Source organism: Neopsephotus bourkii, unplaced genomic scaffold (genome assembly GCF_033783945.1).
Source record: "Neopsephotus bourkii isolate Nb327-2 ecotype Australia unplaced genomic scaffold, CSIRO-AGI_Nbou_v1 NB_678, whole genome shotgun sequence".
NCBI classification, from domain to species: domain Eukaryota; kingdom Metazoa; phylum Chordata; class Aves; order Psittaciformes; family Psittacidae; genus Neopsephotus; species Neopsephotus bourkii.
In genome coordinates this window covers 1,882,962-1,906,490 of record NW_026901177.1, presented here as the reverse complement: position 1 = coordinate 1,906,490, position 23,529 = coordinate 1,882,962, and the positions used below count along the sequence as shown (strand labels likewise).

The window sequence follows — 23,529 nt, the reverse complement described above, 5'->3', positions numbered from 1 at the left end:
GACGCCGGAAGGGGAGAGAAGACTTTGCCATTTTCCAAGATGGCGTCTGCTTAGCTTCATCCCGCCTGAGAAAACAGCGCCACCGGCCCCGCCCTTTACCAGTTCCCGCCATGGCGGCCATGAGCCTGGTTCTCCGGGCAGCGGCTGCCTGGGGTGCCCGGCGGGCGGCCAGTGGCGCGCCGAGGGGAGCTCACCTGCCTTGGCTCGGCGGAGCCTCTCGCTTTCCCGGCACTGTCGGTAGGGCCTCGGCGGCGGGAATGGGGGGCGCGGGTGTACCAGGGGCGACGTGACCTTGGGGAGCGGGGGAGAGCTGCTCTCCTGAGGATGAGGTGGCCGCCCGTCCTGCCTTTCCCCATTGCACTGCGAATGGGGCAGAAGAGGGTTGCTGTGCGGTACTGTTACCGTTGCTTCCGCTCTTGTCTGTGCAGGTGTAAATGCGCTGGACGTGAAGAAAATTCCTTAAGGGGGTACAACGTGTGTCATTTCCCTCAGAAATTGCATTTCTGGGATAGAACTTGGATCAGAATTGGCAGGAGGCCAAACTTACCCATCTGTGAATTTTTGGCTCCATATGATGACTTTTGGTGATTTCCTTATTGGGACTTGCAGGGAGAAATAGACCTATGTTGGAAGTTAAAAGAAAAATAGGTTCATCCTAGCAAAATAAGAAATAGACAAACTTGTAGGTACACTGATATCCCCCAGAAAACCAGCTTGTAACTATTCAGATGGTGTTGCATGCTCTTTGTTTGTTTACCGCATGTGGTGTTGACCTTGTCCTGGCACAGTCACCAAAGAGAGAAAAACACATAATACTTTGGTTCAATTTTCAGCTCCTGTACGACATAGCAGCAGCCATGGGAAAAGAATGTTCATTATCAACGCAACAAAATTTTATGATACTCGATTTCTGAACTTGTTGGTGAGTTAAAACCGAATTTACTACATTCACTATAACACATCCTTTGCAAATGGTGTAAAAATGTCTAAGATACAATTTTCTCTATTGTTTACTTGACAGCATCTAAAATGTGGCTGGCACTACTGACATAAGAATTTCCAGTCCTCTTTCTAAAGATTTTTTTTTTGTCATGTGTTGTAAAATCAGGGCCAGATGAAGTAAAAAGAATGTCTGAATGGTAAAAATTGTGATAGGTACTTAAAGCTGTAGTAGCATTCTTAAATTATGTGCATATGTTATATATGCATAACCTACACATGCTTTGTACTATAGTCTCCTTTTAATAATGTATTAGGTTACTCTTCTGCAGGGTTTGGCTTCAGTTACCCAAATCCCTAGCACCAGAGATGAGACTTTGGAAGCCTGACCTCAATTTGCCCCCTAAAAAGCTATAGGTTTTGGGTAAAGCCTGTTACGACCAGTAACAGCCAACTTGATATAACCCTATTTTGTGCACTCAGGCTTCCTTTGTCTGTCTTCCACAGTTACCAAAGCCAGCACTGGTTGTATCTATGATGGATTACATTACATTGGTGTTAGTGCCTTGGTATGGTTAAATGCTGAAGCTGGTCATCACAAGATGCTGAGACAGCATTCAGGGAAAGCATTACTGCCTGCTTCTGCAGAGACTGAGAGATGGGAAGCTGAACTAAACAGGCTCTTGGACTGACACAGCATCATCGTTTCTGTGTCTAATTAAGCCATTTTAAGCAACCGTATGTCTTTACATACAGCATCCTTATCTAAGATACGAATGCAAATCTGTTGGCTCATACATCATTTTCAGACTAACCTCATTTAAATGTTGTCAGGCTTCTGAGTTTCCCGTACTGTTTCTTTTTTCTTTTATCCCCTGTACAGCGATTCTATATATTTCTGACGGGAATACCAGTGGCAATATTTATAACATATGTCAACATCTTCATTGGTGAGTATTCTGTCGTGACTAAGCTAAATACGCTGTCAAAAATTATCAACTGGAAACTAAGCATGCTAGATAGAAACAAGTGATCTCTTAAGGTTTGCTCTTTGGGAGACCATGAAATAGGCCTAACAGTTATGGTAATCCCGTAAGTATATGGAATATGTTCCCAGTATTTTCATTTTTCTGTAGTTGTTGCTTTTTAAAAAGAAGTTTACCGCATTTTTAAAAACAGAAGAATTCCATCTTTTTGACAGTGTTTCAAACATCAGTGAGATTTAGAGAACAGTTCTGTATTCAGATGAGGAGTCTGTATTACTTTGTTTGGCATACTTTAAAAAGGGTGCATACACCGCAACTGTCGCTTTTATCTAGCAATAAAATTCTGCTTGGCAATACTTGTTTTAAATCTACTACTATAATAATATGGAATTGATTTAATAAAGAAATTAGGAAAAATCCATGCTTTCAGCTCATATACTTTAAAGGGCATTTGTGTGGACTTGATCATAGTTATTTCTTATGTATAGCAGCTAAATTCACACTGTTGTGTGGCTTAATCTATGAGCTAGATATACACAGTGTGACGTGTCTGGAAATATTTCTGAATAGAGCTCAGACTGAGGAACTAAGTACCCTCCCACTTTCCCAATGTGCAAAGTAGAATATAAAGTACATAAAAGAAAAATACTTGAATTAAATGTTCCTCCCTTTTCCTTGTCAGGTGAAGCTGAACTTGCAGAGATTCCTGAAGGTTATATTCCAGAGTACTGGGAATACTACAAAGTGAGTGTAATGTGTAAAAGGGTGGCATGTTTATCAACAACCTTCCTCTTGATGACACTTTTGGGAGTAAAATGTGTGGAATATGATAATGAGGATGGCTTTGGGTATTGGTGTAACAGAACTCAAATTCTGCAATTATGATTTTGGTAAACTTGCTTTTTTCAGTTTATGGAACATGCATGTTGCTGTAGGAGGTCTGTTTATTGACAAAAGTAGCTATGAATGGTCTGTAACTATATGCAAGTAAACTGCTGAAGCTGTATGTCAAGATTTTTTTCTAATATTCCTAAGTAGTAAGAACAGTCTTCTGTTCTCTTTATTCCTTGCATGCAGTTTTTGTCCTTGTTTCTTGCTCTGGAACTACAACATCTTAAGATACTGGAGTTTAAAGTGACATTACTTTCTTTTGTACTGTTTGCTACTGTTATTTCAAAGTCTAACACTACACAGGCTTTTATATCTAGAACTGGAGATTTTTATATTCAGAAACTCTGTTATACTTTTTTCATTTTATTATATTTTCTTAAAATTAGTTTGTGGCTTATACTTTTTTCATTTTATTATATTTTCTTAAAATTAGTTTTTGGCTTCTTGCTGCAAGCACTGTTTTGGATAGGAAGTAATTGAATTCAGTGATTCTATTATGACTGTTTCAACTCACTTAGACTTCTGTTCCTAGTGAAATGACTTCTATGTGGAAGCAAAACTTTAAAATGTCACTGAATACGGTAAGAGGTTTGGAGTCCATTTCTGTAATTACGGATGAAGTTTTTACTTCAACAGAAAGAAAATAATTCATGTCTTCCATTGGTCTTTAATTTTGCTACAGAACAGTCACCTGCAGGTTATCTTGGCATCAAAAATGTCAAAAGAAATACGGCATTTGAGAGTTCTGATCTCAGAAGTAGTTGAGCGTGTTTTTACTTTTACTATTACGATTTGAATGGCAGCATTCATAGTGTTGATGACATGTTTTCAGGACCAGGAACATGCAAAATGGTTTAGTTATGATGACATTTCTACTTGGAAATTGCAGGAATAATCTCGGCTTTTATATTTTCCAGCACCCTATAAGTCGCTGGATAGCTCGTTACCTCCTTGACCCCCCTGAAAAGGACTATGAAAAGGAGATGGCTGTACTTCATGTTGAAGCGCAGAAAACTCAAATGAGGTATGTTATGTAGCTCAGGGGTTTAAAAAACTGATACATACCATAGTTGACCATTTGCTTAACTTACAAAGTTGAATGCTCATGTAACACGCTTACTTCTGTATCGCTTGACTCTGAATGCTTGCTGCACTGGGTGGTGTGAAAGTGGAAGTTAGGGTATCTGTAGTCTCTGCCTTCTCAGTGTTACTAGAACTGGAAGGATCCAAGGGTAGTCTTGTAAAACAACACCGACTCTTCAGAACAGTTGGTATTTGTAAAGGTATAGCTCTGTCTTCCTGAGTCAGCAGCTGGACAGCTCTTTTTGCCTCTGCTAATGCTCATCACTTAATTGGGCAACTAAGTGACAGTTCACAGGATTGATACTGTTTTGTTCTTGCTGTTGAAAATTTTGTGGGCAGGAATGACATTGTACTGAGTTTGTTCTGCACTTACTCAGAGTAAACCGTGGTGGTGGAAGAAAGTCTGAGTTCCATGAACTGCTGCCACTTGGACCAAGACAGCATAACTCCTTCTACTATCACATTTACTTCTGATTTTCTTGCTTCTATGTATTCTTAATTGAAAGCTGTATCAAAACTGTCTAGCCCCTTACTAGGCAACAAGCTGTGACAGAACTGCAAGTATTTTTATTACTTTTCTATGACTTGCTGAGAAAAAAGATCGAAATAGAAGGCTGTAATAGCTCATGTTTTAGTTGAGCCCTTCATATTTTGGTATTATTTATGTTTCAGTAGTATTAACCATATTTAGAATCTTTTAGCATACTTAGCATCTTTAGCATACTTAGCATCTATTTATTACCCACAGGTGCTAAACTCATTGCTGACATTGATATATATATGATCAAACCCAATAAACTTCATGTTGAGTGTGTCTGTTGGTTTGGTTTGTTTTTTTTTAGGCTGATGGAGTTGGAGGCACGCAAACTGATGAGACAGAGGGGCGATGGACCTTGGTATCAATATGAAACACCTGATAAAAATCTTGTTGACAATTCTATGAAATCCACACCTGACAATTAAACAGTTTTAAGACTGTATGCATGGTCTTAAATGCATACCAACAGATTGTGGCTGAGTTATGTAATACACATCCTGCTGTTAACTGATGGAAATCAATAAACCGTGTTTTTGTTGATTCTCATAATTTGAAAGAAACTGTGTGGTAGTTAAGCTCATATAGCTCTTAAAGCTGTTAATCAGAGAAAATGCCTTATATCAGTTGCCAACAGTTATTCCTTTTCTCTAGAACACAGGTGTAGAATGGGCTTTGTGACCTAATATATATGAAACAAGTTGGTGTTAGTGTGCATCGTGTGAATTCTAGTATTAAAAATTTTCAATGAAAGGTATGGGAAACTGCAAGGCTTTCTTGTGCAAAGCGTTCCCAGGTAATTTGTAGAAGATTAACTAAGTAAGAAAAATATCTTCAGATCTTCAGAATATTAGGATTATATCTACCCCTTTAGGCAAATAGTTTTTCTCATTACTTGTAGTTGAATTCATCTGTTTTTTCCCAACTTGCATATTGTTCAACAAGGTGCTGTCATTTTCTCTGCATACGTTTCTCTCTTTAGAGAACTGTTAATAGCCTTCATCCCTGATAGTGTCACCCATGCTGTTCTTCCTTTATTATTGCCACCAGTTCTAAACTTTTTTCTTCTTGTATATGCATCATTTATGCTTCTCTATCATTTTCTCCAGTCTCACCTCCTATATATAGTCTATGTCTGTAAAAGACTTTGTAAACAGACTCTTAAAAAGCCAAACCAATGTCCCCCCACCACCCCTCCCAAAAAAAAAACCCAGACAAAAACCAAACTTTGAACTGGGCAATTCTCTATGTAGATCATACAGAAATTGTTGTCTGTTGAACATATTTCTCCATGGTTCTGGGGGTTTTTGGTTGGTTGGTTTTTCAATGGTTTGGCTTTAAATAAGACTTAAAAGTGTAATAGGTACTTTTGCTTCATACTCTAAATGGTAATATATCTAAAACAGAGCCACATACTCCCTTTGTGGCAGAAAAGATTTTCAGTGATGAAAACACATTTCAAGGTAATACATTCATATTTCAGAAAAATCTTAGTGAGAGATACATACCATTGTCACATAACTTTCATGTTATTAAATATGTATCTAGGGACATGAAGAATCAGATGTTGCGGGGAGGATAGTCTTTACTAGGTGTTTTTTTACACTTCTGACAGTTATGTGGGGAATATAGAGGGTACTCTTCATCTGGAAGACTTTTGCCACTAGAGGGATGTGTTTCCTCGGAGGCTGTGGTACTCCTTCGCTTTTAAATGCCTCAAGAGATTGATGGATTGATGCCTCTGACACTTTGTGACATTAAACTATCTGTCCAGTTCAAAATTTCTACTTTTTAAGGATATAAGCCAAAATACCCCTGGCCATCTTGTGGTTTGAAGCTGTTAAAACATAAATTTATGTGAAGCAACATTACACAGACCATTTTAAGCAAAGACTGCCTTGTTTGCTGTTTCCTAGCGCTGCCAAACATTAGAAAGACCCAGATTGATTTTTATATCAGTACAATGACTTTTCCTATTTGTTTGAGGCAATCTTTCAGATTAGACAGCTTGTATGTCTTACTGTGGCTCTCATAAATGCTGAGTTAATGATGGGGGAAGCCATTACAAAAGCACAAAGTTTGCTCAGGTAAAGTAAATCTGTCTGGTGACTGTATTGATTTGGGTTTTATTCAGCATCCAACGATGCTCACAAGTTTTTGATGCAATGTCTGTTCTTCAACTAAGCCTAAGGCCATTCATTCTACTGATACCATAATTTAGCCCTAGTATTTAACACTGTTCCTTCCCAACACTTGAAACACTTCTTTTAAGATAGAAAGAATGCTGAGAAAAGACTGCAGTGGTCTCACTCTCACAGCCTATTTCTTTGTAGCTGGATACAAAGTTAATATTCAAGTCTGTTGTTAGTTGGGATTTTACTAGACTCACGTTTTGAAACTTAATTTGAGGTAAACAGTGGTTCTAGCAAAGGTCACATCACCTGCTTGGATTGAATCCTTGGATATAATGTGGACTGTAGGTGGAAGGCATTACAGATCTTAAATTGAAGTGATGGGTCATTTCTTTAATCCTGCTGCTGTCAGGCATCTGTAGTAGTTATGCGGTATCTAGAGGCAGGGGGGAAGAAAACTCACTTTTTCCCAGAAGGTTACTTCACTCTATTTCTCCTTCCCCCAGCTATATTATTTCAAAATGAAAAGCAAAGAGAAACACAGCAAATGCGGGGGGGGGGGGGAGGTAATTTTAAGCTAAAGGTCCCATCTCTCAGGACATAGGTTTAGTTGCTGGTGCTGCAGCAGGCTTCCTAGGAGACCTCGGGCTGGGTCTTCCTGCCCTGCATGCCAGCAGCCCGCTCCTCTGTGCCAGCCCGTTCCGCTCGCTCTGGCAGGTTACACACCACTGTTTCAGGGTCCCCCGCAGGCACCACCACCAGCGCCGTCCAGGGCGGGGCCGCCACACTCTTCCAGTATACCCAGTGGTCAGGGCACCTTTGCCGTTAACTGCAGGGCGGGTCTGAAAGCTTACTTTAGGCATGTAAAGTTAGTAGATCCTTGCAGCTGAGAATTAATATACACTTAATATTTGCTTGCTGAAAAATAAATGAAGCCTCCTGTAGCAGAGCATTACTGCTCAAAGGCAAACATGCTCTGAGCTACCCAGGGAGACCTGGAGACCAAGCCTCAGTTGTCTCATAGAACCACAGAATGGTTTGGGTTGGAAGGGACCTTAAAGACCATCTAGTTCCACCCCCCCCGCTATGGGCAGAGACACCTTCCACCACACCGGGCTGCTCCAAGCCCCGTACAACCTGGCCTTGAGCACTGACAGGGATGGAGCCGACCCCTCCGGGAGCCGCCGCGGGGCCTCGGCGGGGGCGCAGCACGGCCGCGCGCAGCCGGCTGCCACCTAACGGTGGTCCGAGGCACGCGCGCGGGGGCGGGAATCGCCTCAGGGGAGCGTCCCGCACCGCCCCCGCGGGCGGCACCTCCCGGGGCCCGCCGCCGAGGGACGCGCGGAGGTCGCGGGGGCCCGCTCCGCCCCTGGCGCCCTGCCCCTCCCGCCCGCCCGCGCCGGGACCCCCGAGTACAGCCGCTGCAGCTGGTGCTGCTGCCGCCGCCATTGGATTAAAAATAGCATCTTCCCTCCCCCTTTCCTCCTGCGGGCACGGCGCTCTCGCCGCGCCCTGCCCCGGGCCCGGCTACTATCCGTCTCTATTGCCCTCGCACTGCCTGCTCGTCGTCCGCCGGCCGGCGGGACTGAAGGAGCATGCAGCGGGCCGCGCTCTTCAGCGGCGGTGATGCGCAGATGGCTGCCGGGGACCTGGGCGAGCTGCTTGTCCCCTACATGCCCACGATCCGAGTGCCCAAGTCAGGGGACCGGGTCTACAAGACGGAGTGTGCCTTCTCCTACGACTCGCCTGTGAGTGCAGCGAAGCCGTCCTGGCTGCCTTCTCTCCCCCGCCGGCGCCCGACCTGCCCTCAGCCGGCGCTCTACGGGAAACGCGCCCCTTCCGCGGCCCGTTCTCCATCGCACCCCCGTCGGGGAGCAGCCCGTCTGTTTCTCCTGGGGTCGCTGCTTTTTCCGCAGGCTTCATAATCTCGCCTGTTCCTTCCGTTACCAGCTCGCCCGCCTCCACCTGCCGTGGCTTACTCCGCAGCCAGCCTTCCCTTCGATTTCCTCCCACCCCCCGCCAGGCTAGCGGGCTTTCCCCGCCACGCGTGGGGATCGCGGCGGGTAGAGGCCCAGCCCTGCCCCGTCCCGTGCCCGCGGGCTGCTGCACCGGGCCGCCTCTCGGCACATCGCTGCCGGCTCGTACGCTGTTGCCGTGCTTGTTCGTGTATTTCCCTTTCTCCTTAAGGCGGCCCGAAGGGGTTGCTTAAACATGGGGTTTTAGCAGATTTGGGGAAACTTTCCTGCTGGCTGGGAAGTGGTCTTTAGTGGTCCGGGTTCTCCCGCACCCGTAGGGAGATTTGTGTTTGCTTTCACACGGGTAGTAAAAATGGGGAGTAGCTGGCCGCGTCGCTGGCATGTTTCCGCTATTAGATGCCAATCGTTTTGATTTTCTGCTGTGTCGGTGCTCGTTGTTCTTTAGCAGTCTTGGGAGAAAGCTTCCAAAGTAAAAGGCTGTTCCTGAATATGAGTGTGAAAGTAGTTCTGAAACACTCTCTCCTAAGGTTTCAGTTTTGTCACTGGGCTTCAATGAACTTGTACTGTTTCCCCACTAGCTTGGTTAGTTTGCTGTCAAATGAATGCTTGATGTACAGGAAACTTTCCATGGTGTTACAGCTGCCTTGCAAAACACCCACAGGCTCCACAGACTGTACGTGTTCAGCAGCAGTTTTGGGCCTGACTAATTCTTAGTTTTGCTGATAATGTTGGAAGCCGTCATTAATAGGAATGATAAATGCTTTGTAAGAAACAGGTGCTTAGAAATTACACTTTTTAAATGGAGCTGAAATTTTAATAAGTTTCTTCTGTACATGAAGTTGAGGTTTCTCAGAGGTGGTTGAGCACTCTGTATTGATGTTAAGTCAATGGCAGCAAGCAAAAGGAAGCTCAGAGTTTACAAAATATTCAACGAAAGATACATTTCAGACATTTTTTAATTCTTTAACCCCCTATTTTTAATAATACTATCCAATTCAGAAAATCAAAATTGGTTTAAAGGTGACTCAGCTGTCTGGTGTTCATCATGTCTTGTTGAACAGAGGTTATTTTTACCCGCACTCTTCAGATCTCAAGTGTCACCCATCAGCCCTGACTGTTCTGGGAGGCAGTCAGATTAAAACTGCCAAAGCAGACTGCTGCAGAGGTGCTAATTGTATTATATATTTAAAAAAGTTGTGCGTTTATTGTTTTTTTGGGGGGGGAAGGAAATCAATGTACAGCAATTTTCCTTTAAATTTCTGCTTGGATGAGCACATGGTTGATTTTTTTTAGCAACACTTTCATTCGTATTCAGAATTGTGGTTTATAAAAGTTGCTATTAACAAGTAGGAACGGATATTAAATACTGCTGCGGATTGAAAAAGTAATCACATCCCCCAACAAGCCTGAAGTAAACACAACAAAAGCTGTGTGTAACAAAACAATGTGTTTGAACAGAACATAACATTTGAGAAAAACTTAAAAGATGCTCTGTATAAAACTAACAAAAGGAATTGGAATTGCCATGTGTGATTTTATTTTTTTATTTCTCCCCAAAATGTTTCAGCCTTTTGATTTTATTGGAAAGAGATTTCAGATTTTGGACAATGTTGTTCTCTGTTGTTGAAGCTTTTTGATAAAATTGCATTATAGGCATTCACTGGGCAAAAGGCTTAGCGGAACCTGTGCAGTACCAGTAAAAATGGAACTGCTCTCAGTTTCTATTGTTTTCCATGGCTTTTCAAGCCCATGCCACTCTGCACCTTAGCTGAACAAAGACATAACCTCAGATTTTATTTTTTCTTCCTGTATAATCTAATGCATGCCGAACATTGTTTATAGGATGACAATTCTAAAGAGCAAGTTTGTGCATCCTTGGGTTAAACAATGTTATTTTCAAATTGAAAATCACAGAACTGTGTTTTTTCAGTCTTTTGTTCAGAAGGAAGATGAAGGGATACAGACAGGTTGTTGCCCTGGCTAATGGGAGTTGTTTGTGCTTTGTATTCAGCTAGTTTTGCAATTTGTTTTCTTGGCTCAGCTATGTATAACCCAAGCAAGCCTCTTCCTATTGAGGTGTCTGCCTCCTTTTGGAAGAAGATACACACTTTGCTTGTTTTGTTAAATACTAAAGCAAATGATCAGTGTTTAAAAAATGCACTCTTGACTTTATGATCCATGGTAAAATTCCAAATTACTTTTTTGATATCAGAGGTGTTTTCTCTTGTAAGCTTCTTTCTCTGTGTTCTTCACATCATCTCATTTTGCCATTTTAAATATGCTCCCTGTTGCAGTTTAACTTCAGCATGTATCTGGAGTCAACTCAATGCAAGATGTTTTATTCTGTCACTTTTCTTCAGTACCAGATCTTTAGTAGTTTAATTAATGCTGTAAAATTGTCTCTCAAGCTTTACCTTTTTTGGGTTTTTTTTGTTTTTTGTTTGTTTGTTTGTTTTGGTTTGTTGTGGTTTTTTTTTCTCCTCCAAAGCGAATTTCCTGACAGAGAAGTAAATTTTCTGAGTGTCTATATCTTTAAAGTGTTGTATCCAGTCACACGGCAGCTCTATACTCAAGATTTTTTACACTGATTGTGTATTATTACTTTTCCTGTAAGGAAGTCTTGTGATCTTTAAAATACCCTAACCATCAGACATGTGATCATTAAGGTACAAAGTAGTATTATATTTATAAATAAAAGATTCTGCAGCAGTTTTGAAAAAGACCAAGAAGGGTGGGATGGTCAAAACCAGAGCTAATTATGTCAGGGGGTGCCAAAGAAAATGAGGTACTGGGTGTGAGCCTCCACCTTTAACTTTCAGTTGTGCAAAGCTTAAAGAGCCTGGAAGACCTGGCTTTGTCATTCTATCATTGTGTCCCTTGTCCATATTTGAGCAGTGTAGTATCACTGAGATTGATGTTCCAGTGGATATGGGCAGCTTCAGTGTTTGTTCTCAAATTGGTTGAGGTTTCTTTTCCATGAGTTGGAAATCTTACTTCCTGGGGTGAAGGTCTGAGAACAGTGGTACTTTTGTGCTACAAAGAAAGTTGTTAGTTCAGATCAAAAGTGAGGTAGGAGAGGTACAAGAGGATATTCATTGTATTTTTTTTTCCATGTGGATTAACTGTAGCATGATGGTCTTGTTAGTAAGGTAGTATTGTTAGAAAGACCACTAGAGAGATGAGAAATTCATGTCCTTAGATTTGGCCTATTTCCAACAACATACTGGGGTTGGTTTCTAGGAAAGCTGTCAGAAACAGGAAGCAAATTTCGGTGTGCTTAAGAGCCTTAGAGACACTTTTTAGTTTGCTTCTCTCGTAAGATTAGAAAAGATGCTTTTTTTAAGAGTTAATTTTTAATGACTTTTCTGTGTTGGTTGGTGGTTGGTTGTGGGTTGGTTTTTTTTTGTTTGTTTTTTGTGGCTTCCAGAAAAACTTTATCTAATGAGGACTCCTACTCCAGATAACCATTGATAATTTATACAGGAATTGAGTGACTGACCCAGCAACCAGCTATTGTAGCCTAGTACCACTTCCCTGTTTCCAACTTAGCTGATGAAGTCCTGTACCTCTCATTTTTCAGATCTGACACATGGCTGTCCCTCCTGGTGACTTTTTTTTGTGTCTGTGCCCCTCTCATGGGGGTTTCCTGTCTCCTATTTCCTGTCTCCACTGTGACCTCTCTTCCTCTTTTGGCAGATGATCCAGACTTTGTGTTCAGTACAATGCAGGAGGCAAAAAGATTGTGGTATATAATCTTTTGTCTTAGTATTATTTCTATAGAAGTATAGTACTCAGCTGGAAATTCTGTCTTTTAATGGGATCCTTGTCTCAAAGGCCTCCAATCATTTTGGAACAGACACATCTGAGGGAGAGGCAGCTGCTACAAAAGCGATACAAACTGGAGCATAAGCAAGGTTTGCATTCAGGCTGTGTATGTTTAAATGGATATGCTCTGAAAGCTTCTCCATGAAGGGCATTGTTCTACAACCACAGCACAGGTCATGAGCACCTCTCATCTGGCTTTTCCTTTGGTCAATATTCATTGAAGAAAATTAGTCACTGGAGCTACTCTCTGGGACGGGTAGCCTGGTATCTTGTTTCTATTGATGGGACAGGAGCAGCAATGAGGAAACACGTAAGGTGACTGAATACACCAAGACAAATCGAATATTCCAGACAAAGGATTTTAGCCTAGATGCAGAATTGTATCCAAGTTATAGAGGGAGTGAATTGCCTGGTGGTGGGTGATCACCTGAAAAATCAGAGCAGTGCTGTATGGTTGCATCACAGGGCAGTACCAAAGCTGTCCCATGGGTGAGTGTTTTGCTGGCTGGGTGCGTACCAGGACACCAAGGTTAATGAAATGGTCTTCCAAAGCTGGAGAATGGTAAAATCAGTAAGGGCTGTGCCTGCAGTGTCTCACAAATGTGAGACGTAACTATGTGGATTTGGAGAAAAAAACGTGTGTCTGTGTTGTACATTTCTGTGTGTTTGATCTAAATTTGGGTCTTACTAGCCTTTCCTTCTATAGCCATGACTGACCAAACGTTAGTTATCCTGTTATCCAGAGCAGTGATGGGCTGGAATATTATGGGTAGCAGAGAGACTTTGATTGTAAGTTACCTGGAGTGATAGAGGATAAACACAGAAATGCAGATGAATGGACAACCCTGCACCTCTGCTGAATCACTGTGGAGCCATTAGGTTTCTGCTCAACTCTTCCCCATGTTTTCTGTTCTGGAAGCAGTGTCTTTGTGACCAACAGAATGGTATGGCTAGGGCTCTGCACAAACCAACAATCATCAGGCTTTCTCTAAGCTGCCATGGAAGCAGTATGGGCAGCACTGCTAGAGCTGGGAAGTAAACCTTGATGGGATCTCTGTCACTGGCTCATGCAATCTACACCTGGGTAATATGACCTCAAACAGTGTTGATTGATGGGTGGAATTTCTGTGTTCCTGGTTGCAGATGGTAGTTTTACCATTTTATCTGGTCACCTACCATGAAGCCTTGATCCTGCCTGTGAATGTGACCTGTGAATACTGCTTTGGAATTATGTATGCCCTGTTCTAGAGTCTGCCTGTGATTTATGCATGTGAGTGAGCAGTCAATCCACCTTTTGGAATGGTGGTTTGGTTTCATTTTAGTGACTGGCTGCCTGAACAGCTTTTCTTTTTCTTGCCAGGAAATACAAGTGCTGCACTTGATTGGCCTTGTCTGTGTGCCCATCTAGAAGCTCCAATGGAGATATCTTTGTCAAGCAATTGCAGAATAATCTGCTCGTAGGGAATACCCAGTGCCATCCTTAGCACTTGGCGTTTAGCCCAGAACATGATGAATTGTAAACTTTTCAGAATGGTAATATATTTGCTGTTATAACTTAATCTGGTTGTCCACATGATATCAGGACCCCAGAGACTGGACACATTTTTTGTTTTGGTTATGCGTCATTTGTTCAGTGTTTGGCATGTTGTTATTGCAAAGTGTGACAAAACAGTAAATAGTAACTTATATATTTGTTTCTTTTTTGTTTGTTTGTTTGTTTTGATGGGAGGGTGTGGGAAGGATTTCTTTAGCACTTGGACCTAACAGTCCAGTTACTAGAAATCCTGTACTTTATTTCAGATCATTGTCCTTTCTTTCTCTGCCCAGTCCAGCTCTTCTTTTTCCTCCCGTCTCTTTTGTCTTTTACCAGTTCCAGTAGTACATGCCTCCTCTTCACTGCTTGTATATATTTTCACATTAATGCTTATGTATGTCTGTGTCATTCCATTCCTTTTCTGTTGCTTCTCCCTCTCCTCCTCTTTACCAGATGCCAAATTTTACCCTCTTATTTTTCCTTTTCTTCTTTAATTTAGTTACACTATTGTGAAATTCAATGCGATATATGTATGTTAGGGATGGTCCTGTAAATTTTCTAAATATATTCAAGATTGGATTGCAGTTATGGAGCAAAGGTCTTGGGACCACAGCCAAATTAGTTATGGTGATTCCTGATGAATAAACAGTCTGAATAGAGCCTGTAACAGTTCTGTATGGTCGTGGGTTTTGTAGTCAAATGCTCTCATGGAAACCATGACCAAATACACAGAAGAGCCAGTGACCCTTTGTCATAACTGGCACTTTTTTACTTTATATGTGATAGGATAACCAAACTTCGCTTTATATTTAGGTATGAAGACTTGTAAAGACTTGAGGAGCCATTTTCCCCTCTTTTCCCATACCTGTATTAGCAATATTCGTCATTGTTCTAGTGGACCTAAAGAAAATAGCTGTGTAGTAGATCTGCCTGAGTATCTAACTCTTTGCTGTGTTAGTAGATCACCATAGCATCTGTGGTTTTATAAACTCATTATTGTCTAAAAGTGCTAAACCCTAGATTTCCCTGAGGAGTTTAAATGATTTGGGGTTTGGTAATGAGATACGGGCCATTAGTTCAAATCCTGATCAGGTTAGTAGTGTTGGAAAGCTGTTAGTCTGTGGTGTCATAAGCATGTGTAAAGTGAGGTGGTATTCTCTCTCTCTTTCCCTGTGGAGTTTGTATTGGCCAGACCTCTTGTCCACCAGCTTTCTTGGTCTGTTTTTCAGGCCTGAGAGGGGGTAAGTCTGTTGCATTTTAGCTCTTTTCCTTCCTTCTTTGCAAAACATGAATTACCATCTAAATAAGTAAGAAGACCTTTTTTAAAAAACAAAGCATAACTTATCTCCCTGGTGTAGACTGTGCCTCCCTTTGTATCTGTAAAGCACCTGGTATATCGTGGCTTCACTAGGGGCAAATTGTGCCTGACAAATTTGGCCACCTGGTATGACAGGGTTACAGTGTTTGTGGATAAGGGGCGAGCAACTGACATCATCTGCCTCGACTTGTACAAAGCATTTGACACTATCCTTGCATGACATGCTCTAAGCTGGAGAGTTGTGGATTTGATGAATGGACCACTTAGTGAATAAAGAACTCGCTCGATGGCCACGCTTGAAGAGCTGCAGTCATGTCTTGATGTCTGGGCAGAGACCAGTGATGAGTGTTATCCCTCAGGGGTCCGTGTTGGGACAGGCGCTGTTCCACATCTTTGTTGATGACATGGACAGCAGGATTGAGTGTACCCTCAGAAAGCTTGCTGATGGCACCAAGCTGTGTGATGTGGTCAACATGCTGGAGAGAAAGGATGCCATCCAGAGGGACCTTGACAAGTTGGGAGAAGTGGAGGCCTGTGCAAACCTTCTGAAGGTCAGCAAATGCAAGGTCCTGCATGTGCGTCAGGGCTGTCCCAGGCACAAATACAGGCTGAGTGGAGAATGGCTTGAGAACAGCCCTGAGCTGCAGGACTCTGGGGTTTTGGTTGATGACAAGCTCCACATGACCTGGCAGTATGAGCTTGTAGCCAGTCGTGTGCTGGGCTGCATTACAAGAAGCGTGATCAGCAGGTGAAGGGAGGTGATTCTCCCTCTCTGCTCTGGTGAGACCCCCACCTGGAGTACAGCATTCAGGTTTGGAGCCCCCTATACAAGAAGGACATGGACCCGTTGGAGAGAGGCCAGAGGAGGTCACAAAGATGATCAAAGGGCTGGAGCACATCTCCTGTGAAGAGCCTGAGAGAGCTAGGGTTGTTCAGCCTGGGGAAGAGAAGGCTCTTGGGAGACCTTAGAGCAGCCTTCCAGTACCTAAAGGGGTTCTTCAAGAAGAGGGAAGATCTAGGTTAGGTATTAGGGAGAAATTCTTCACTGTGAGGGAGGTGAGGCCCTGACACAGGTTGCCCATAGAAGCTGTGACTGCCCCATCCCTGGCAATGTTCAAGGCCAGGTCCAGTGGGGCTTTGAGCAGCCTGATCTAGCGGAAGGTGTCTTTGCCCATGGCAGGGGGGTTAGAACTACATGATCCTTAAGGTCCCTTACAACCCAAACCATTCTGTGATTCTGCTGTGACCATCTTAGCTTTGATTCTTGAGGCAAGCTATATTCTTCTGGTGTAAGATACTGTCTTCAGTACTTTAGATACGTTTCCTTTCTCCAGGGTAAACTTCCACACATACGTAAAATGACTGTTGGTTGCAAAGATTTATATGCCACAGGGTATGTAAAATAGTATTTCTTCCGGAACTGGTTGTGTGCTCAGTAGGGTTAAGTTCTCCAGCACGAAGCTTGTCTTAGATGACAGTCAGGTGTTCTTAAAGCACCAAGTAGGGGCCTAATCCTTTATACAGCCTTCTGTAAAGGTGGCTTTTTCACACATGCCTGTTTTGCTTTGACCTTTTAGGCTTTTGAACAGTCTGTCCAATCCTTTCCACACTGTGTGAGAGAATAGCATGCCTGTGTTCTCCAGGAGAAATTACTGTTTTGTTAGTAACCACAACCAACTTGCTCAGATTCTACATTTAGCTCATAGACTGGAAGTGTCAGATTGTTGTCATAGGCAGCTTATCAGAGCGGTTCAGTGGTCTCTTGGATTCCCTCCAGAAAAAGAGAAAATGGTCTCCAAGAAAACAAATTTGTAAACAAAGTTCCCGATACCCTAGAGTGACAACACTATATATTTTTATTTAGGCTGGGTGCCTATAGGACTCTTTGTAGAGGACACATCCATGACTTTCTCAGAGAAGATAATGCAAAAGGATTTAGAATACAGGATGTAAGAATAGACAGCATAGTTATAATGGGCCTTAAATAGATAAATCTGTGAAAGAGTAGTGTAAATTAAAATTAATTAATATAATTACAGTTTTAAATGCAACTGTATTTTAAGACTATTTTGAGTAGCAGATTTTGAATTTTAACTACTTTATTATTTTTGAGCACAGTCTTAACTGTCAGCCGTGTTCTCAAAGCTGTGAACGCTTCAGATTTAAAGGAGCTGTATGGTTATTTTATTTTTAATGGAATCTCAGGTAGATGTTATGTGGATCAGAAATTAGTTGACTAAATAGTTTATTATTTACTCTACAGAGATAATCATTGTGGTGTCTAGATGCTGAAAGAATGACTTCCTGGTATATGTTAAGTGTGAATGGCAGATAGTCTAAACCCTTATGCTTCAGATTGATTGGAATGCTCAGAGCAATTTTTCTGTCCTTTAGTTAGTTAAAGCAACAGCTGTATAGATCATTATATGTTTATCTTTTTCTAAACCTAAGTTGCTGAAGCTTGTAAGTGTTGCTCCACATGAAGAAAGCGGAAGAGACATTTTCTGAAGTCTTGGGGTAAATCATCCTTCTCTGGTCTCTCTTCCTGGTGTGTTTCTCAGCTCCATGGCTGTGTTGTGCACTGTGGAAATACCAATATGAGTTGGTGTCTGAGGCAGTTCTTCAATTCTGGAGTTGTATTGATTCAAATAAACATGCTTGAAGGTGTAGCATAGAGGTATGGGTGACGTTTGTAGGTAAGCTGGAACTTTGCGTTCCTTCAAGACGTTAGAAATATTCAGTGCCAGTCTTTGAAAGAGACTGGGAAAAAAATAACTGTTTATAGAGTGGCACATTCAAGCCTGGTTTTCGTAGTGAGAGGAGGGAGACTTATCAGGCTCTACGTGATCTGTGCCAGGTTTTAAATGAGCAACAACTGTTCAACACTTATTAGCCCTTCAGCTTCTTTTTCTGGAAGAGAATAACGTGTATTAACCTGATGCAGGTAGGTGAATATCGGAGATCAGCTACGATTTCTGTCAGACTTGCCCTCTGCTGCTTGTTTGAGTGCACTGAACTGGAAAGAGCCTAACTGGTACAGTGGGTGGCTGGTGCAGTATGATGGACAGGTTTGTGTTTGGTCTGAGAGAGGGGCCTGCTAGGGCTTGGAGGTACAGTACATGTGCTTGCCTGGCAGAGCACTGAAGAGAGGTAGGCTGGGCAGGAGAGAATTCCATGGTTTACTGCACTGAATATATTTCAGATGTGGCACTATCAGGTGGTATCCTGTCAAAGCAATTGTTTTTTTAACAATTCTCAATACATAATTATGTGCATGTATGTGCCTAAGGTGACTTTTTTTTATTTTCTGGATGTAAGGATTTATATTTATCTATTTATTTACTTAATTTATTTTCAAGTTGTCTATGGTTTAGTTCATGTTCTTTGAGGAATATAGTGTGAACTTTTCTGTACTTGTGTTCATGCTCCAATAGCACAAACGTGTTCACAATAGAAGGAAGGTCACAGTGCTTCTGAAAGGCTCAATCTTTGTTATGCACCATCCACTCAACACAATACATGTTAGAGAGGCCTTAAAAAATGGATCCAACACCAATGAGCCAGATGACTGAAAGTCCTTCTGAGAGTCTGAATATATAAGAGAGATCTAGGAGTAGTGTTAAAATGGACCAAGACCCCAGTAACAGTCGGCATCAACACCCAGCTTTAGGAGAGCAGAAAGTGACAAGACTCCTGCCAGGTTATGTCAGCATTTTTGATCAGTACGAGGAATATATATTTTTGTATTTCCTTTCAGTACCCTTGTCTCCAAGCACTCTAATTGCATGAATAGAGAGAATTCCTGATAGGCACTGAAGAATTTTCGCAAAACACTTGGGGATTTTCATGTTAGCCAGTTTTGAGCTGTAAGATCACTTGAGATCTGTTTTTCTCAGACAAGACTCTGATCAACAGCAAGACTCTGATCAAGTTGTGGCTGAATCCCTGGACTATGAACTCTGCCATGCTTCTGGTTTGGAATGTTGTTCTTGCAATCAAATGTCCCAAAAAAGTTTTGTTTCAAATGGCTGTGCTTGATTATTTCTGTGCTTTACAAATTTCTGTACCTAAAATCTCTGTGGATCAGGCACTTAAATGGAATTTTTCAAGACTAACTTGTAGACCTCCAATTCGGACACTTGCTAATCTGTAGTTTTGAAGTGACCCATTCCAGTGACTTTCTATAGGCTATGATAGGGTGTGGAATTTTTAGAAGATGACTAATGTAAACACCGTAATGTGCTATGAAAGCTGTATTTTAAGTGCTTGCCTGATAACAGAAAGAGTCTGCCATTTTTTAAAATTTATTTATTTATTTATTCCTGCTTGCTAGGTCCTTTCTGTCCTACTCTGTTCCTTCTGTGCTGTAACTATTTTTGTCATTTGTTTTAGGATTCAGAAGGAGGTCTCTATGTGTGCATGAACACATTTCTGGGATTTGGAAGGGAACACATTGAGAGGCATTACCGGAAAACAGGACAGCGTGTATATTTGCATCTGAAACGACGTGTGATAGAGGTGAGACCTGTGGCTTCCCAACTAACTACCCCAGTATTTCTTGGGTCTCATTTAGGTAACGCATTGCAGACATAGACCAAATCTTGAATGACAGAGATGAACATGGTAAGATTTGAGGCTTGGATGTCAAATTCAGGTGCTTAGATCCCTGTCAATCCCATAACTTCAGTTCTGCAGTGAATCAAAGACCCTAAAGAATCAGAACTTCAAGGCAGCCTGTTGCCTGGCTTCCACTGATCTTTTTCACTACATGCTTCTGCTTATCCAATGCATATTTTCTGCATATTATGTGCATACTGTAGTTAACCAAATACTTTTCTGAAGCTTTGGTAGAACTATTTGGTTTTTTCTTTTCTTTTTGTTTTAATATGAGGTATTATCTCAAGGTAGTGGGACTTTTCATCCGAAGATTTCTGTATAATTAAACCACAAGCCTTAATCCTGACCTGGGATCTAAATCTTAGCTTAAATGAATGCTAGAATCTGCAACCATACGCTGCCCTCATTGAGTCTTAACACCCACACACATATGGATGTGTACATACAAACTTCACGTTCAGTGTTCTTCCATAATATCACTGCATATCTACAGTAATTTGTAACCTGTTCTTCATAGCCTCTGTTTGTGTGTGGCTGGTCTGGTATCTCTAAAGGGCTGTTAATGACTTCTGATCGGAGCTGTATGGATGGCACTGGGTGTGCTTACAGCTCACCCTCCCATAAGCTCTGTCCCCTTTGGCAAGATAGAGGGCCTAAAATAGCTGCTTGGAATGGGATAGAATACTTCATGTTTTTCATTCTATAGCAATGTTTCCCATGGGTGATGAAGGCCCTGAGATATGTAGAGTGCCCTGACCACTTATTTTATTTCCAGTAGATGGCTATTCATATTTTATCTGAATTACAGTGAGGTGGATTGCATGGCTCCAGTTTGGGGTTCTTAATGGTGTTTGTTACACTTTAAAATTGTTTTTCCTTGCAAGATTGATAGCAATATTTTCCTTCACACTCTTAACTGAGTTTTTGGAGGGCCTCATCTAGTTTTAGCAACAGTTCTTACAAGTGAATTTAACACTCCTGAAAGATGATATCTAGGACTAGAGACAGGTGGGCAGAAATCCTGTCACCTTTCCTTGTATGTGACTTTTTTCCCAGCATATGACCTGGGATTTTTTCAATAGTAAGCTAAACTGGGATTAAAATAAGGCCTCAGAAATTCCTTTTCTGGATAAAGATTAAGCTGCTGAACTCCAAAAGGGAACAAATATATCGACTGCTGTTTGATGCTTTTCAGCTGATCTAGTTCAGTGGTTCCTGTTTTTTTCCCTGTGAATCATAATGTAGCAGAGGGGCCTGGTATCTGTGTTTGAAGCTGGTGACACACTGGTGCACTGGGGCATGTGGTAGGAAAGAGCGTTTGACTCTATAGTACAGGTGAAGATTGTGTCATCTGGCATAGCTCATAGATAAGATTTCTAATAGATTAGCTGTGTAAAGCCAAAACATTGAATGTGCTATCTTAGGACTCTTTTACTGAGTCTGCTATTCTTGCTTGTGCTTCCCTTGGCGTCCTGCTTGCAGAATGCACTGCGTTGCTGCAGAAATTCCTGCTTGCTTCCAGAGGTGTTTGGAATAAGTATTGAGTCATGTATCTTGTCACAAATCAGTTAGAAAATAATGGTCAGATCTTCAGCCTATTGGCTTAAGTGGATCTGCAATATCTGCCAATAGCAGATCAGGACCAGAAGCATCTGCTGAATCGTCAGAAATGTGCACAAGTGCAAGTTACAAAGCATGCTCTGGTAAATTTCTTAGATAATTAAAAAATAGAGTTTATATATATATATATATATATATATATATATATATATATATATATTTCTTTTCACAGAGTTTCACTCTTCGGAATTTTTAAATCAGCCACTTTGCTGTAGTATATGATGTGTATACAACTGCCTGGGTAGTATTCAGCCACAGGCAGACCTTTAGCTTGATGCTATAGTAATACCTCAGCCCTATTGAAAACACCAAGTAGAGAAGCATGAAATTTCCTACAGTAATGGGTTATTATATTATTCAGTGATTGTGCTGTAAAAAAATGTGGCAATGGTGCAGTTAAAGAGAATAGGCTACACTGACCCCTTGTATGAGGAACATCACTAACAGAATTCAATCCCACTGCTGGTGGATTGTGTGTGGACTCCTATTTGCTGTGTGTGTCACATCTGTTAGAAGCCAAAATAGTTTTGTGAATAGGGAATGTTTTCAGTGTCTCCTGACAGGTGGAGAAACAATGTAAAAAACCCTGTCAGTTTCTCTTTTTTTTTCAGGACTGTTGAGCATCTGCAATTCCAGTTCAAATGTTTTCAGCAGTTTGGAAAATCAGGCTGAAATATTTAATGTCAGGCTGGCAGATAAACACTCCATGAAAATTATTCCTCTTTGAAATCTCTAGTCTTAATGACTCACAATATCCCACTTGGGGGCATAAGAATTCAGTTGGAGCTTCCTACTATTGGTAACATTTTTTTAGTTCTGAAGCTATAATCTTTGGATTTATTTATTTATTTATTCGTACTTTATTTATATTTATTCATAAGTGATTTATTTATACTCAAATATACATTCATAGTATATTTGTAATTGGATTATTATGGAATCTTAGAATGGTTTGGGTTGGAAAGGACTTTAAGAACATCTAGTTCCAAGCGACAGGGACGCCTCACATTAGACCACATTGCCCAAGGCTCTGTCCAGCCTTCCCTGGAACGCTGCCAGGGATGGAGCATTGACCACTTCTTTGGGCAGCCTGTTCCAGTGCCTCACCAACTTCACAGTAAAGAACTTCTTCCTTATATCTAACCTGAACTTCTCTTATTGAAGTTTAATATGTTGTATCTTGCTGCTGCTTTTTAAAAATAGATTTGGATTATTGGCAACTTCCTTTCCACTGCTTAAATTCCAGTAGTATTAAGGGGGGGGGGAAGTTCTGCTTATTATTTTCACTTCTTTGAGGACTTTTTTTTTTTTTTTCCTAAATGTTGGAGTTGTGACCCCAACTCCACTTTGCTAGGAGTTGTATATATGCATAATAGGTTCCATTCTTAAGTGCAGCCAATGAGTGTTAGTTGACATCTGCTCTTTCTAAGAATGGAAAACTTTCCTATGATGTATAAGACTTCACTGATGATTTAAGCAGTAGCTTTGGCCAAAGCTTTATTTACATGGTGAAGGGTACCACCCAAAATATGTGACCCTTTCACTTACGAAGGAGCAGAGGTACACATGAACTTTCCCTAGGCTGACAAGTTCTTGGCTGGTTTCTCTCCACCTGTTGTATCCCAATATTACTATCAAAAAAGAAAAAAAGTTACTCAACAACCTCACCGTTTATATTGACATTATATACTACATAATACATCATGTTGGCATTATAGCCACAGAGGCTTATTTATCTTGATTTGATTTAATGATGGCTGTTAATAAGCAGCTTAAGAAGCAAGTGCATTGACTTTCACATTTCCTTGGCTTCTAGTGTTTTCCCTATTATGCGGTATTTTGAACTGGGGAAGTAGTTTTTGAAATGGAATGTCACTTGGAAGTTACTATTCTCAGCTGTGGAACTTACTTAAATTATAAAATAAAAATAAAATTAAAAATAATTCCTAAAACAATTGCTTGGGTGTTGTCAGGTTTTCCTCCATACTTTCTAATATTAAGAAAGCATGGTGGTAGCTTGGATTGATCTTAATCGAAGCAGGCATAGATCCTATTGGAAAGGGCATTTTTTTC

The 23,529-nt window shown here is 41.3% G+C and overlaps 2 protein-coding genes across 3 annotated transcripts in view; both read left to right on the top strand.

Moving 5' to 3' along the window:
* Positions 1-10: 10 nt before the first annotated feature.
* On the top strand, positions 11-5,191 carry NDUFB5 (NADH:ubiquinone oxidoreductase subunit B5). The gene is made up of 6 exons (XM_061353523.1): positions 11-237; positions 834-922; positions 1,823-1,889; positions 2,608-2,669; positions 3,734-3,840; positions 4,742-5,191. The coding sequence occupies exons 1-6, from the start codon at positions 111-113 to the stop codon at positions 4,860-4,862; spliced, it is 573 nt and encodes a 190-aa protein (XP_061209507.1). The 5' UTR covers positions 11-110; the 3' UTR covers positions 4,863-5,191.
* A 2,760-nt stretch (positions 5,192-7,951) lies between these two features.
* The window catches only part of USP13 (ubiquitin specific peptidase 13), a 52,358-nt gene continuing 36,780 nt past the window's right edge, over positions 7,952-23,529 (top strand). Inside the window, exons 1-2 of one of the 2 annotated variants that reach the window (XM_061353521.1) lie at positions 7,952-8,314; positions 19,612-19,737. In XM_061353521.1, coding sequence (XP_061209505.1) covers positions 8,162-8,314; positions 19,612-19,737 — 279 coding nt within the window. In that variant the 5' untranslated portion in view covers positions 7,952-8,161. The remainder of the gene's footprint in view (positions 8,315-19,611; positions 19,738-23,529) is intronic. The other variant, XM_061353520.1, reaches the window with a different exon arrangement.